The sequence below is a fragment of the Squalius cephalus genome (genome assembly GCF_949319135.1).
Source record: "Squalius cephalus genome assembly, chromosome: 3".
Lineage (NCBI taxonomy): Eukaryota > Metazoa > Chordata > Actinopteri > Cypriniformes > Leuciscidae > Squalius > Squalius cephalus.
Genome location: NC_137124.1, coordinates 10,339,145 through 10,353,401, shown reverse-complemented (window position 1 = coordinate 10,353,401; position 14,257 = coordinate 10,339,145). Strand labels below are relative to the sequence as shown.

Here is a 14,257-nt window from a genome sequence, read left to right as displayed (position 1 = left end):
GACAGTAGTTTGATATTTTTCTATGTTGTCTTGCTGTTGGGTCATTGTGTTCAACCGTGGAAATGTTCAATCATTTTGTTTTGTTTTTTCTTTTAATTAAGACTGTATACTAATTACATATCCATCCAAATATCAATGATGAGAATTATTATTTATGCACATTTATATTTCATTTCGTTTTATTTCATCTTTTAAATTATTATTATAACTACTATTGTTATGACATTATTATCATTATGATATAGCGTAAATGTTATCACTTTCTAAGATATTCAAAATAGCTAGTATATAAGGAATGGTATCTTATACCTTATCTTATTGTAATGTCTTATATATATATATATATATATATTAGGGCTGTCAAACGATTAATTTACGATTTATTTGGATGCGATTAATCGCGATTAATCGCGATTAATCGTTTGACAGCCCTATATATAAATATATATATATATAGAAGAGTTCAGATGCAAAAGCCTCTAATTGTCATCTGAAATTTTCTTCTAGAATGATCATATCATAAATTTAAGTTCAGTAATTTCACTTAAATGGCAATGAAAATTACCTATTAATTAAATGAAATAAACGAGCTTGATAAAAATGATCATTTCATTTATATATATAATCCTCTTCTTCTAACGAAACATACTGTTTTATTTGTATCCGTGTCACTGTGTTACGAAACTTCAGCCGCATTGTAGCACCTCCCACAGAACGTCTATACAAGCTGATCTGAGATCAGTGTTACATGACTAAAGGAAAAGAGATGCACTTCCGGTAGTCGGTGCGCTGTGCAGTGAATCAGGGAACCTCGTCGTTTGACTGGTTTTCTTATTTTGCGAGCTATTTCACACGTCATTTGAAGTGTCGCGTCGCGTCAGGAGGAGGGTCTGCGGTCAAGGGCGAAATAAAACCGGTTCTGCTGCATTGCAGGACGCTCTCAGTACATAACCGAATTACCTCTAGCCGGACATTGTTCTCCCGTTGTTTATCGGCATCGAATTACTTTTTATTTTGTCTTCGATCCGTAGGCAAGTTTGACACTTCCAAAACAACAACAACAACAACAACTGTTTGACACTTCCGCTTCACGGGAGATAAACAACGCTCGGCAAGAAATCGAAGCATTTCCCCCGGTCTTCTTCTTCATCATCACCATCATGTTGCTGCGTAAAGTTGCTCAAAGTCCTGCGATCTGCAGCTCTGTCCTCCGTCTACAGCCAGCGTTCACAGGGTGAGACTGTTTTCTCATTCAGGGCGAGCAAGGTTATTATCTAACGTTAGAAGAAATTCGTTAACTGAAAACTAACTCAGTTGAACAGCTCTAGATTAAATTGAAAATGAGTTTGAAATCCTTTTAAACTCACCTTTTAGACACAGAGCTAACATAATTATGTAGGAAATCGGTCAAAAAGTAATTTGTTAAAAAAATAAAATAAAAATAACCTCCCCATATAGACAAATTATGTAATTTAGATTACTGTAACTACAACTAAAACAAATTGAAAGAATAATAGAAACAAAATAATAATCATCTAGAAATCAGTTTCTGTGCTTTACGTACAAGTATTTTATACATTTGTATTTATTATATATATATATATATATATATATATATATATATATATATTTGTAGATTGTATACAAAAATATACATGTATATTTTATGTACAAGTATTTTTAAAGTATTTTATAACTTATATAATATATATATATATATATAGAGAGAGAGAGCTTATATATATATGTGTGTGTGTATATGTATATGTATGTGTATATATGTATGTGTGTGTATTGAGAAACATGCAGAAGAGGTAATAACAATATATGACACATGACTGTGAGAGAAACATTGGTTACACTTTATTTTAAGGTGTCATTGTTACAGTGTAATTATATATTTAAGTACTGAGTAATATTAATTAACTACATGTACTTACTATAGGGTTAGGATAGGATTTGGTTGAGGGTTAGTTGCATGTAATTATGCATAATTTACTGTTATTACTATGGTAAGTACATGTAACATATGTAACAAGGACACCGTAAAAGAAAGTGTTACCGAAACATTTTATATCACTATTATAATATGATTATTTATGAGTTTCTCTGCTTTATCAGAGTGCTGCACCAAACTGGGGCTCTCGTGGCAGCGCAGAACGCCCGTCTTTACTCGAGCCAAGCGGCAGAGGTGAGACCAATCGCTACATCTCTATAATGTATTATCCATTATCATGTTTTCAGTCCTAGGTTATGTCACAGAGTCAGTTTAACTACGTTGTGTCCAGAACAGATCAGGCTGTAGTCAATCTGGTCAGGTGCCATGGAAAAAAGACAGGTGCTTGTCCTTTAATATGAATCTGGAGTAAAGTTCACGTCCAGTTCACATGACACGCGCGAGCTTTTGCCATGCGGTCTTACATGTTATGTAAATATTGTGTTTGACCTACAGCAAATCTGATCATCAATCTGTGTGACTGAATAAATATATAGAGATGCTATTATGATTGTTTTATGATTGTTTATTATGACGCTTATTATGATTGATTCAGTATCATGCTGGTTAGTATGTTGTGTATGAGGACGTAGTTTGTTTGTGTGTGAGGGAAGGTTTATAAGCGTAGGTTATGTGATGCTTGTCTTTGCTCTTTGCTCTACTTGGCAGCCTTTTTTTGTAACAACGTCAAGCTATGGAAATCTTTACATGCCACTTTGTCATGTTGTCCTTGAACCCTCTTAAAGGGACAGTTCACTCCATAATGACATTTTGTCATCATTTGCTCATCCTTATGTTGTTTCCAAACCTGTATGAGTGTCTTTCTTCTGTTGAACACCCAAAAAAAAAAAAAAAAAAATTCCTACTATGGAAGTCAATGGCTACCGTCTTCATCTCTATCTTCGTTTGTGTTCATCAGAAGAAAGACAGGTTTGAAACAACTTGAGGGTAAATTATGACAGAATTTTAATTTTTGGGTGAACTATCCCTTTAAATTGAAATTGCTTAGGAAGCCCTGAGCATACCAAATGCAAATGTGAACTCGTTGTCATTTATCTAGTTAATTATTTTAGAATTACTTTCATTTAAACCAATGAAATGAGTCATAATCAAGATTAGCCTATTGGTTGTTCAATACTGACAAAATGTAATACTGTAGATTTCTGTGCAATTTTCTTATAAACAAACCGATAACTAGCTCTTGTTATTTTTACCAAGGCTGTTCTGGACAAGAATGTAGTCGGCAGGGACGCCGCCACGACAGCTGAGAAGGTTGAGAAGACGGCTCTTAATGTGGTACGTGAGTGTTATGCACACACTGCACCGTTTTAGCCCTGAGTTTCACTCACCCACAGCTCTGGACAAATGCCTGAACTCGGAAGCAGATCGGCGCTCGTTCACATGAGTGCCAATCATGTAGTGTGTATGATCTCAGAGTCATGCAGTGTGAAATGTGTTTTGATTGATAATTACATTGTCGTCAACCCACAGCCAATGAGATCCCAAGAAACAAGTCAAGTCAAGTCACATTTATTTATATAGTGCTTTTTATTGTTTCAAAGCAGCTTTACAGAGATAACAGGAAAAAGTGCAAAAAAAGTTTGTTTCCAGAAGAAAATATCGTCACAGTTCTGCTTAATTAAGTTCAGTGATGTTTCATTTTTGTTATAAAAAAGTTATTAATTTAGTTCATTTATATATATATATAGCCGCTCTGGAGTAAACCGAGATGTCATCGTCCAGCTCAGTTCAGTTCTTGTATAATAGTGTCAATATTATTGTTGAATATTAAATTAAATGTGAAATTTAATGTCCCCAACTAAGCAAGGCTAGGGAAAGTCATAAGGGAATCGCATACTGTATACTATAGTAGGTACTACGTTTGGTTTGCGACTGTTAAAATAAAGTATGTTATATATAGTATGAGTGTGTGTAGTATGTATTAAATTTGTACGTACTACATTCGCCATGTTGTCATTGTCATGTGACCTACAGCGTCACTTCACCTCCATTCACAAATCCTCTCCCGTGGCCTCATGGGACAGTAAAGTGTCCATCGAATGCACACTTCAGAATCCCGTTGGAAGTAGTAGGTCATCCGGGGACTTTTCGCCTACTCTTTTATTAATACTATGAATTCGGACATTCTACTCGGCTCACATACTGTTTTTATGGAAGTATGCATATTCAGACGGTTATTTTTTTTACTTTTTTCTGCATATCGGCGCACAGGCAACTTGGATCACAAGCATCTTGCATGCATCATATTTACAGGAATAAAACCAGTCTCATCTTGCGTAGTTTCCTGTATCAATCCTCGCGTGTGGTTGTGAAAGGCTGTGTTTGAAATCGCCCCCTATACCCTCATTCACTATTCCCTACATTACTCCACTAATATAGTCCACTTGAAGGAGTGAAGGAAAACGGGAACGTGAATCCAGAAGCTCTGCCACTTTTGCATAGTTTGTGCTTGCTATTTAATAATCATTTGAAAGTTATAAAACTGGCAGCTCCAGTAGTAATGAAAACATTTACTTAGCTAAACAGTTTAATAATCAAGTAAAAAGGAAGTTATACTTCGCCATCTTCTGGTCAGACACGGGAATTCATTCGGCGCGCGACTCTCACAGTGCATCATGGGTATTCTCTAGACGTTGAGCGTACATCGGTTGTACACTCGTTATTGCGGTGCATTGTGGGATTGAATGAGTGCACTCGATAACGTCCACTATGGTTTTGGACACCACTACAAATGGTTGTCTACTCAAATAGTGCCCTATTTAGGGTATATGGGGTGATTTGGGACACAGCCGTAGTTTGCAGACCAGACATTGAATTGTTGTGTACTGTGTGACCCCCTGTCGCCGATCTGTCCTGTAATGTGCACACAACAGCAACTAAACAGCACCCCAGGCCCAGACAGTCGTGTAGTGTGAGAAAAACACCGATCCGATGACTTTATAAGTCGTGCAGTGTGTTCTGGATTCAGACGCATTGTGCTTTTACTCCGTGCATTGATTTGACAGGCAAACTTATAACTACAAATGCTACTTTTTATTGTCTTGAGATATATCAGGAGAGTTATAAGACAAATGTGATGCCACATGCTTTCATATAATATAGAGGTAGTATTGTTATTTTATTATGAGACGCTCATAACTCTTTTTTCCCTCAGGAGTCAAAATCTTTTGCAGTGAACATGTTTAAAGGGCAAATCAGCACTTCTCAGGTGTTCCCCTTCCCCTCAGGTGACTCCCAAGTTTTCTTTTCCTGCAACACATGATTTTCTTAGATGGGTTGCTTTGATATCGTCACCAGATGTTATATTTGCCAAAATTGGGAAATGTTGAATTAAACTGATTGTTTTTTTTTGCATTGCTTTTAGGCTTTGTTGAACTGTTGTTATTCATTATACTCACACTTCAGTGTGTTTACTGTTATTTTTGTCCTGAATCTTTTTCCATCCACCCTTGTAGTGCTCAATGAGGAGCAGGCGCAGTTCCTCAATGAGTTGGTTGGGCCGTGCAGTAAGTTTTTTGAAGTAAGTTTAATTCGCCTACATTTCTGCTTTAGAATCACTTTTATTTTATAGACTGAATTTTTTTATTAGATAGAAATTTCTTAAATATTTGATAACATGTAGCATTGAAAACTCAAACAATGACAAAATTAAGCACACATTAAATATTGATGCATTCCACCTTCCATCCAGTAATGAAAGAGCAAAGTATTTATGAGTGAGTCATTGAATCATTCACTCAAACCAATTTTTGTAAATATTATTTAAATTAATTAAACATTTAAATAAACTGTATCAATTAACATTTTGCCAGAGCCTCTAGTAAATTATTTTCTTTAGTTGTCTGTCCAGAATCGTGATTTGTTTGAATCTTGATTCTCAAGTTGTCCAGAATCATGCATCTCTAATTGATCAAAATAAATGTCTCCTGAACAGCAAATGTAATGATGCTGAAAATTCAGTTTTGATCAAAGGAATAAATTACATTTTATACAATATACACACCATTTACTATATACACACACACATACATGCATACAGAAGTATAATATCATTAAAGGAGTCATGACCTAGTATTACCTTGGATACCTACTGCTGTATTATAGTCTTTCAGGCCCTTCTAAAAAAGAAAAGTGAAAAAAAAATAAACACAGAGCTCCTCAGACCCTTATTTCTGAAGGCATTATTGTCTCGCGAGATCTGATGCGATATTTTGGCTGTCGTGGACAGTCATTTTAATAATGCAAATGAGGGGCGCGTTGATTGGTGGCAGGAAGGAGGGGGTTGACACCGCAGGTGACGCTTTAGCATATCATTCCAAAATGACATCATGGCGCAAATTATGAATGAACCCGACCTGGCCGCGACCGGCTTCCCGGCCAGTGTATAAGTATGAGGCGCCGTTTAGGGCTTAAATCAAACTTCATTCACGCACACATATATGAAACACGCTTGCATACATACTAAGTAGTCACACATACATGTATATGAACTCTCCACGCACATACTCATATGAGACGCGAGCACGCACACACACACACACACACACACACACACACACACAAACTAGACGGCGCCTCATATATAAGCGTTAGGCAATCAATATACAATAGCCGAATTCATGATGATCTCAGTCATTTGTTGTTTGCAAAGTAACGTTAGCAGCCATTCCCCATGTTTACCTCGAAGCTAATACTCCCGCTAGCATACAATAGCCGCATTAGCAGTTGGCTGCTGTTTGTTACACAGAGTAGAGCAATAAAAACACATTCTTACTGTTTCAATTGCAGGCAAGTGTCTGATTGTTGAAAATGGCCCCTTTTTCCCGAGCTTCGATGCCAACTTCGCCTGATATTGCCTCAAATTTGTGAAGGATTCCGGCGTAAAATGTTTAGTTAGCACAGACGCATAACGTTAAGCCAGTGGGAAGGGTTGTAGGAACCGCGTCATTAAAAATGAATTTAATCCACTGGTCCCTGACAGCTTGGTCCGTTCTTGGGAGAGAAAACACATTTACATGTTGATTCTGGCAGTCAACAACAGAGCAACTCAGTGTGCACTACGTTTCTGCTTCTTTCTCGACTGAATATGAGGGGAGGAGGGGCGCCAGGGCGCACTTCCTGCGGCAGGTCTGCGGTGTCCATATGTGGTATATCCTGCCCCGTCATGACGTCAAGTCGGAGCTGAAATCAAAATCTCGTATTTGAGTGCGCGTGCACGCGCGCTGGTTTATGAACCCTGGGGTAAACGAATGCTTCACTTTTAAATATCGGCTTCCCGGCCAGTGTATAATCGTTAGGCAATCATAACATACATTGATTCTCGTGGAAAAGTGAAAATTGCAGGTCATGACTCCTTTAAAGGGTTAGTTCACCCAAACTCGCCCTCATGTTGTTCCAACCCCGCAAGACTTTCGTTCATCTTCGGAACACAAATGAAGATTAAATCTGAGAGCTGTCTCACTCATCTATATAGGCTTCTATGTAATTGAAACTTGCCGGCCCAGAAAGTTAGTAAAGACAATGTTTAAAATAGTCCAAGTGACTACAGTGGCTCAACCATAAGTTTATCAAGCGACGAGAATACTTTTTGTGTGCAAAAAAACTAAAAAATAACGACTTTATTCAACTATTCATATTTTTCTGTGTGAGCCTCTGACGTGAGTCCACGTAGTGTAACGTCAGAATGTAGGCTCACTGTTGGCCGACGCTGGTCATGTGTGTGATGCTGGCCAATAGTGAGCCTAAGTTCTGATGTTGTCCGAATATACACTACGTAACAGAATAGTTGAATAAAGTCGTGTGTTTCAAAGATGAACGAAAGTCTTACGGGGTTGGAACAATATGAGGGTGAGTAATTACTGACATAATTTTTTGGGTGAACTATCCCTTTAGTTGTGATTGGCTATGATAGAGTTATTAGAAAAATGACAGAAACAGTTTGCTATGGGAGAATACTATACCAGGAACTGGGATTTTAGTGTAAATACATAGGCAGTCGGCATGGGTATAGTCTTTTCACCTGCTCTGCAATGTGCCGTTGTGGGTTTCCAGGAGGTGAATGACCCCATGAAGAATGATGCTCTGGAGATGGTGGAGGAACGCACAATGGAAGGCCTGAAGGAGATGGGAGCTTTCGGTCTTCAGGTACCCGCAGATCTTGGTGGCGTTGGCCTCACCAACACACAGGTAAGATCACAGATCCATTTGTGTAGGAGGCAGATACATAAACTAGCAGAAGCCTAGAGATACACATGAATTTGCTGCATTCGTTTGCAGTACGCCAGGCTGGTGGAGATTGTTGGGATGCATGATCTGGGTGTGGGCATCACTCTTGGCGCCCATCAGTCCATTGGCTTCAAGGGCATCCTGCTGTTTGGTAACCCTCAGCAGAAAGAGAAGTACCTCCCAAAGCTGGCCACCGGTGAGTGAGATTCAGTATAGTGGAAAGAGCACACACAACCTCTGCTGCAATGTTTAGTGGGGACTTTAAAGGGGACATATCATGCTAAATCCACTTTTTTAGCCCTTAAATGCATTTTGTTGTATATTTGGAGTGTTTAGAAGTACAGAAAAGTTTAAATTATTCTCTTCAGGTGCTTCGTTGATATCTTTATATTCTGTTTTGGCCTTATTTTTCAACCTGTTCCGATTTTTCTGTTATCTATGACGTTTTGTGAACTATTACGTCACAGTATTTGCAGCGGAACTGCCAAATAAGGACATTGACTTCCAGCCCAACACTTCGAGCGATCCGCCATTTTTATTTCTCGCTGCAATTTTGTAGTCCAAGCTAAAAGATGCAGAAGTTACGAGAGGGTAAGTTAAAATGTTCGGTTGTTGGATGTAGTAACCCACACGCTTCATTACACCGTCTAATGTAGATGAACTGCCGCGCTTGTGACAGGGCGCATGTTTAACTGAAAGAACGAGCAGAGAGAGAGAGACCCGGTGTAGCAGTCGATTCTGTTCCCTACCGGAATTCCTGTTCCCCCTGCCCTGAACGAGCCGTGTCTGCTGACAGCGCATGCGTCAAAGCCTTAATAAACCTTAATAAATCAAAGCCTTAATAAACATTACATTGAAATCTGTAATAACGTTTTAAATTTGAAAAGAAATAATCTGGATTGAATTGACAGATGGGGGGAAATTCGCTTCTAATAAAAATAAAAACAATAAAAAAAACGCTTAAATTTCGGGAAAAAATACAATCCTTTTTTAACCTATTGGCTTCCCGTATATCCAGTTGTGCTTCTTGGTCGTATTCAGTTCTGATGGTACGCATGGTAACTCGGCAACTATGCATGATTTGTAGTATGATTTGCGTAAAGGGAACAGGAATTCCGATAGGGAACAGAATCGGCTGCTTCACCGGTCGCGCGCACGCACTCTCTCTCTCTTCGGAGCCAGGCGAAAGTGTAAACAAGACACCGTCTCCAAACTAGACGCTGTCTTGCTCTCTCTCCCTCGCACATATTAATCAAAATAAATCGACACGGTGGTAAAAGTTCGGAAGACCAAAGTTTCATGTGTAAATACAGTAACACACCATTGCGATACATCCATATGAAGACGTTGTTCTGCAGGTTCGTCGTCTTCATTTTCATCTCGCTCCGGCTCCGAGTCTGGCTCGAACATGTAAGGCTGGCTGGACAAGTCTTCCGTTGTTGACATTTTGTTAATAACGTGTGAATAAAAAGTTTCTGTGCCGCTAGATAATCGTATCTCTGCTATCAAACTACAAAAATGGCCGAACGGGGTGGAGTTGAACCTCTGCATCCTGGAGAGGGGGCGGGGTATGACGTGTCTCAGTTGTATTTAAAGAGACCGCACCAAAACGAGTTGCTCTCAGACGCACATCAGAAAAGAGGTAGAAAAGGGGCCTGTGGAGCTATAATAATGAGGAATTCAGACCCAAGCATTGCAGTTCCGCTTTATATAGACTACAAATGTATGATTTATATGTAAAAAGGAACGATTTAAAAGCATGATATGTCTCCTTTAACTTGGCATGTATTAGAGCTGCAAGATTAATCATTAAAAGATTTCTGTGTTGCAAATATTCATACCCTATTATCACAGAAGCACTGGGATAAAAGTTTTTATATTGGATATAAACACTGATGTCTACGGAAGTGATCAAAATAGAGAAAATCCTTTTGAAAGTAACTTGGCTCTTTAGTTGTATCATTACATCGTAACGCCAGTAGGAGGCGACAAGTGACTGTTAGAAGATGTACTTGTCAATAAATCATTCAGAAGAGAATCGTTCAAAAACACTAATTCATTCAGTAATGAACCAAGTGAGTCATTAAATCATTCATTCAAACCGATTTTGTTTTCTTAAATAATTCATTCAGATTAATTAAACATTTTAAATAGACTGCAGTAATACATATTTTGTCAGAACCTCTTGTAAATTACATGTTATTTTGTTTAGTTGGCGTTCAGAATCGTAGAAGAATCGTGATCTCTGTTTTAAACAAAAAAAATCGTGATACTCAATTTATTCATAATGTGCAGCTCTAGCATATATTTTGGGAATAGTCATAACATTTGCGCATATACAAATGGGAGTGTCATGATTGTGAAAAAAAAGTTGTTTGTTTATGTTTAATACACTTCATAAAATGCATGACTTTTCTTTAAAGCATTGTAAACAAATATTGTGCAAGGGTATGACAAATTTTAAGTTAATGTTTACATACAGTAGTGAAAACTGACATCTACTACACCATTTATTCAAATATTATACAAATTTTGTTAATGATTTATATAGTTGTGCTTGCAGTTGTAACACAGTGAAACATGCCAAATTGTGAGGGCATCATTTTTGGCCAGACTATCATACAAAGAAATTATGAACACATGCAAAAATGAGAGAACCACAGTTTTTTTTGTGTGTTTTTTTTTTTTTGCATGTGAAATAAAACCTGTATCTGTAGTTTCCCTTTTTTGCCAAATAATTTTGTCAGATAAATACCTCAACCAAGTTTAGTATTTTTTTTGCCCCATATTTAAAATGTTTAAAAAATAATATTAAATATTTTCCTCACATTTTGATGGTTTAATTGAATTTGTATGGACATTAAAAACAAATATGCCCTCCAGACATCACTTTTAGCCACTACTGCATTTACAAATGTTTAAAATATCATATGTCTGTTTTGGTCCATTGTCTTTAGTCTTAATTCACTGTCAGTTTTGTTTTTAGAACCGGACTATTATATTATAGCAATAAAAAATAACTAGCAAAAACTAGAAAGTGCAAAATGGCACTTTTCTCAAATATATTATATATATATATACATATAGCTGACCAAATCTAAAAATGTAAGACTTTGAAATTGAAAAACTAAATGGTGACCACTAATCTGAATATTGTCTGTAGTTGCTGAATGTTAACTCTGCTGTGTGTTTCTGGTAGGAGAGAACATTGCTGCCTTCTGTCTCACTGAACCAGCGAGCGGTTCTGACGCCGCCTCCATTAAAACCACTGCAGTTCGCTCCCCCTGCGGCCAGTACTACACCCTGAATGGAAGCAAGATCTGGATCAGGTGTGTGTGTGTGTGTGTGTGTGTGTGTGTGTGTGTGTGTGTGTGTGTGTGTGTGTGTGTGTGTGTGTGTGTGTGTGTGTGTGTGTGTGTGTGTGTGTGTGTGTGTGTGTGTGTGTGTGTGTGTGTGTGTGTGTGTGTGTGTGTGTGTGTGTGTGTGTGTGTGTGTGTGTGTGTGTGTGTGTGGTCTTATCATTAACATACACAAATAGCAACAGGCATGATGTCGACACAGATATCTCAGATAGAGACAGACACACATCTTTTGTGGCCACTAGGGGGCATCACCACTGAACATATCACTGGCTGGTCTTTGTCCAGTTAAAAATGGTTGGATGATGTCACCTTACTATTAATCTCCTCTGTCAGTAGTACAGTCATTCATTACTGTATTTCTTGTCACTGGGCTGTTTGTGTGCTTGTGGGGGGTTTTCTGGTATGACAATGCAATTTTCTATATCAAGGATATCTGTATCTTTCATGTGTGTTGCTCATTGAAGTCTAGGAACAACCCAAGAACATTTACAGTGCATTTTAGCACATATATATATATATACATATACATATACATATACATATACATATACATATATACACTACCTTTCAAAAGTTTGGGGTCAGTAAGATTTTTAATGTTTTAAAAGAAGTATCTTCTGCTCACCAAGGCTGCATTTATTTGATAAAAAACAATAAAAAAACGTAATATTGTGAAATATTATGACAATTTAAAACAGCTGTTTTCTATTTTTAAACTGTAATTTATTCCTGTGATCAAAGCTGAATTTTCAGCATCATTACTCCAGGCTTCAGTGTCACATGATCCTTCAGAAATACTTGACTTCTGTTCAAAAGAACAGCATTTATTTAAAATAGAATATTTTCGAACATTATAAATGTCTTTACTGTAACTTTTGATCAGTTTAACTCATCCTTGATGAATAAAAGTATTGATTTATTTTATTTCTTTCCCCCAAAAATAAAATTTAAATTCTTACTGACCCCAAACTTTTGAACGGTAGTGTTTAATGTTACAAAAGCTTTTTAGATTTCAGACAAATGCTGTTCTTTTGAACTTTCTATTCATCAAGGAATTTTGAGAAAAATTTGTACACAACTGTTTTCAACATTGATAATAATAATGAATGTTTCTTGAGCATCAAATCAGCATATTAGAATGATTTCTGAAGGATCATGTGACACTGAGGACTGGAGTAATGATGCTGAAAATTCAGTTTTACCATCACAGGAATAAATGACACTTTACTGTATATTCACATAGAAAACAGCTGTTTTAAATTGGAATAATATTTCACAATATTACTGTTTTTGTTTGTATTTTTAATCAAATAAATGCAGCCTTGGTGAGCAGAAGATACTTCTTTTATTAAAAACATTGAAAATCTTACTGACCCCAAACTTTTTGAACGGTAGTGTGTATATAAGTGAAGAAGAACTGTTATAGTTACTGGAGCTTAGCAAGCCTTACGGTTTTTATTGCTCATACTGGGGGCTAGAGGGATTTTTTTAACCCCTTACTGTATTTAATGAACATTTCCACGCTCGTCAGTTATCTTAAGTAAAAACCCCATGAATTACAATAAGAATAATACTAGTAGTAACAACATGTCATTTGAGGCCTTCTTTTTTTTACTCCAACATTGTGTCCTCAAAGACACAAAAAAATTATATTTATCACAACACAATGTTAACCAAACTATATAGGTTAATCTTAACTGTTTCGACTGAATGCAATTAATATTCAGATTAATTGACACAATTATAAATTCAGCAAATTTGTTGAGATTTGAGACTTTGTGCCATCTATGGTCAGAGAAATAATTAAGGTTAGGTGGGGGTGGGGGTGGGGATCTAACTCGACATTAAAATGGGACTATATGCATATATTATATTTGAGGCTTAGAATGTGCACTTTTATACAATAGACCCTTTTCACACTGTGATGACGTGTTTCCACAGTTATCAACATAGCAAATCTAGTAGCGTTTTTCATATTTTAACAAAACACACACACATATATATATATATATATAAATGTATAACTTTCTGTTATATTACTTTGGCAGTAAATTACAAAAAAATATTTAAAGGGATAGTTCGGCCAAAAATGATATTTAACCCATGCTTTACTCACCCTCAAGCCGTTCGAGAGATGCATATGTCAATCATTTTTCAGAAGAACACATTTTCAGTTATTTTAGAAAATGTCTTAGATCTTTCAGTGGTTATAATGTAAAGCTATGGGGTCCACCTCCTTCAGGTCCCAAAATGTGCATGCATCCTTCACAAAAGTAATCCATCCGGCTCCAGGGGGATAAACGAAGGCCTTCTGAGGGTAATCCGTGCGGTTTTGTCATAAAAATATACATATTTAAAACTTTATAAATGAAAATATCTTGCTTCCGGCAACGGTCGACGCGCGTTCACGGCAGATGGATGCCGGTGTATGACGTAGGATGTAGTGTTTGATTTAGCTGTACTTCGTTCTACGTCACGACGCTTCCTACACTACGTCCTACGTCATACACCGGCATCCATGACGTAGGACGCGCGTCGACCGTTGCCGAAGCAAGATATTCTCACTTATAAAGTTTTAAATATGTATATTTTTATGACAAATTACCCTCAGAAGGCCTTCGTTTATCCCCCTGGAGCCGGATGGATTACTTTT

General features: G+C 37.1%; 1 protein-coding gene across 1 annotated transcript in view; it reads left to right on the top strand.

The window, feature by feature from the left end:
• The first annotated feature begins 751 nt into the window (after positions 1-751).
• Positions 752-14,257, top strand: part of acadvl (acyl-CoA dehydrogenase very long chain) — a 21,479-nt gene continuing 7,973 nt past the window's right edge. The window contains exons 1-8 of the mRNA XM_079865795.1: positions 752-1,234; positions 2,122-2,191; positions 3,215-3,292; positions 5,172-5,244; positions 5,473-5,537; positions 8,069-8,203; positions 8,294-8,438; positions 11,442-11,581. Coding sequence (XP_079721921.1) covers positions 1,161-1,234; positions 2,122-2,191; positions 3,215-3,292; positions 5,172-5,244; positions 5,473-5,537; positions 8,069-8,203; positions 8,294-8,438; positions 11,442-11,581 — 780 coding nt within the window. The 5' untranslated portion in view covers positions 752-1,160. The remainder of the gene's footprint in view (positions 1,235-2,121; positions 2,192-3,214; positions 3,293-5,171; positions 5,245-5,472; positions 5,538-8,068; positions 8,204-8,293; positions 8,439-11,441; positions 11,582-14,257) is intronic.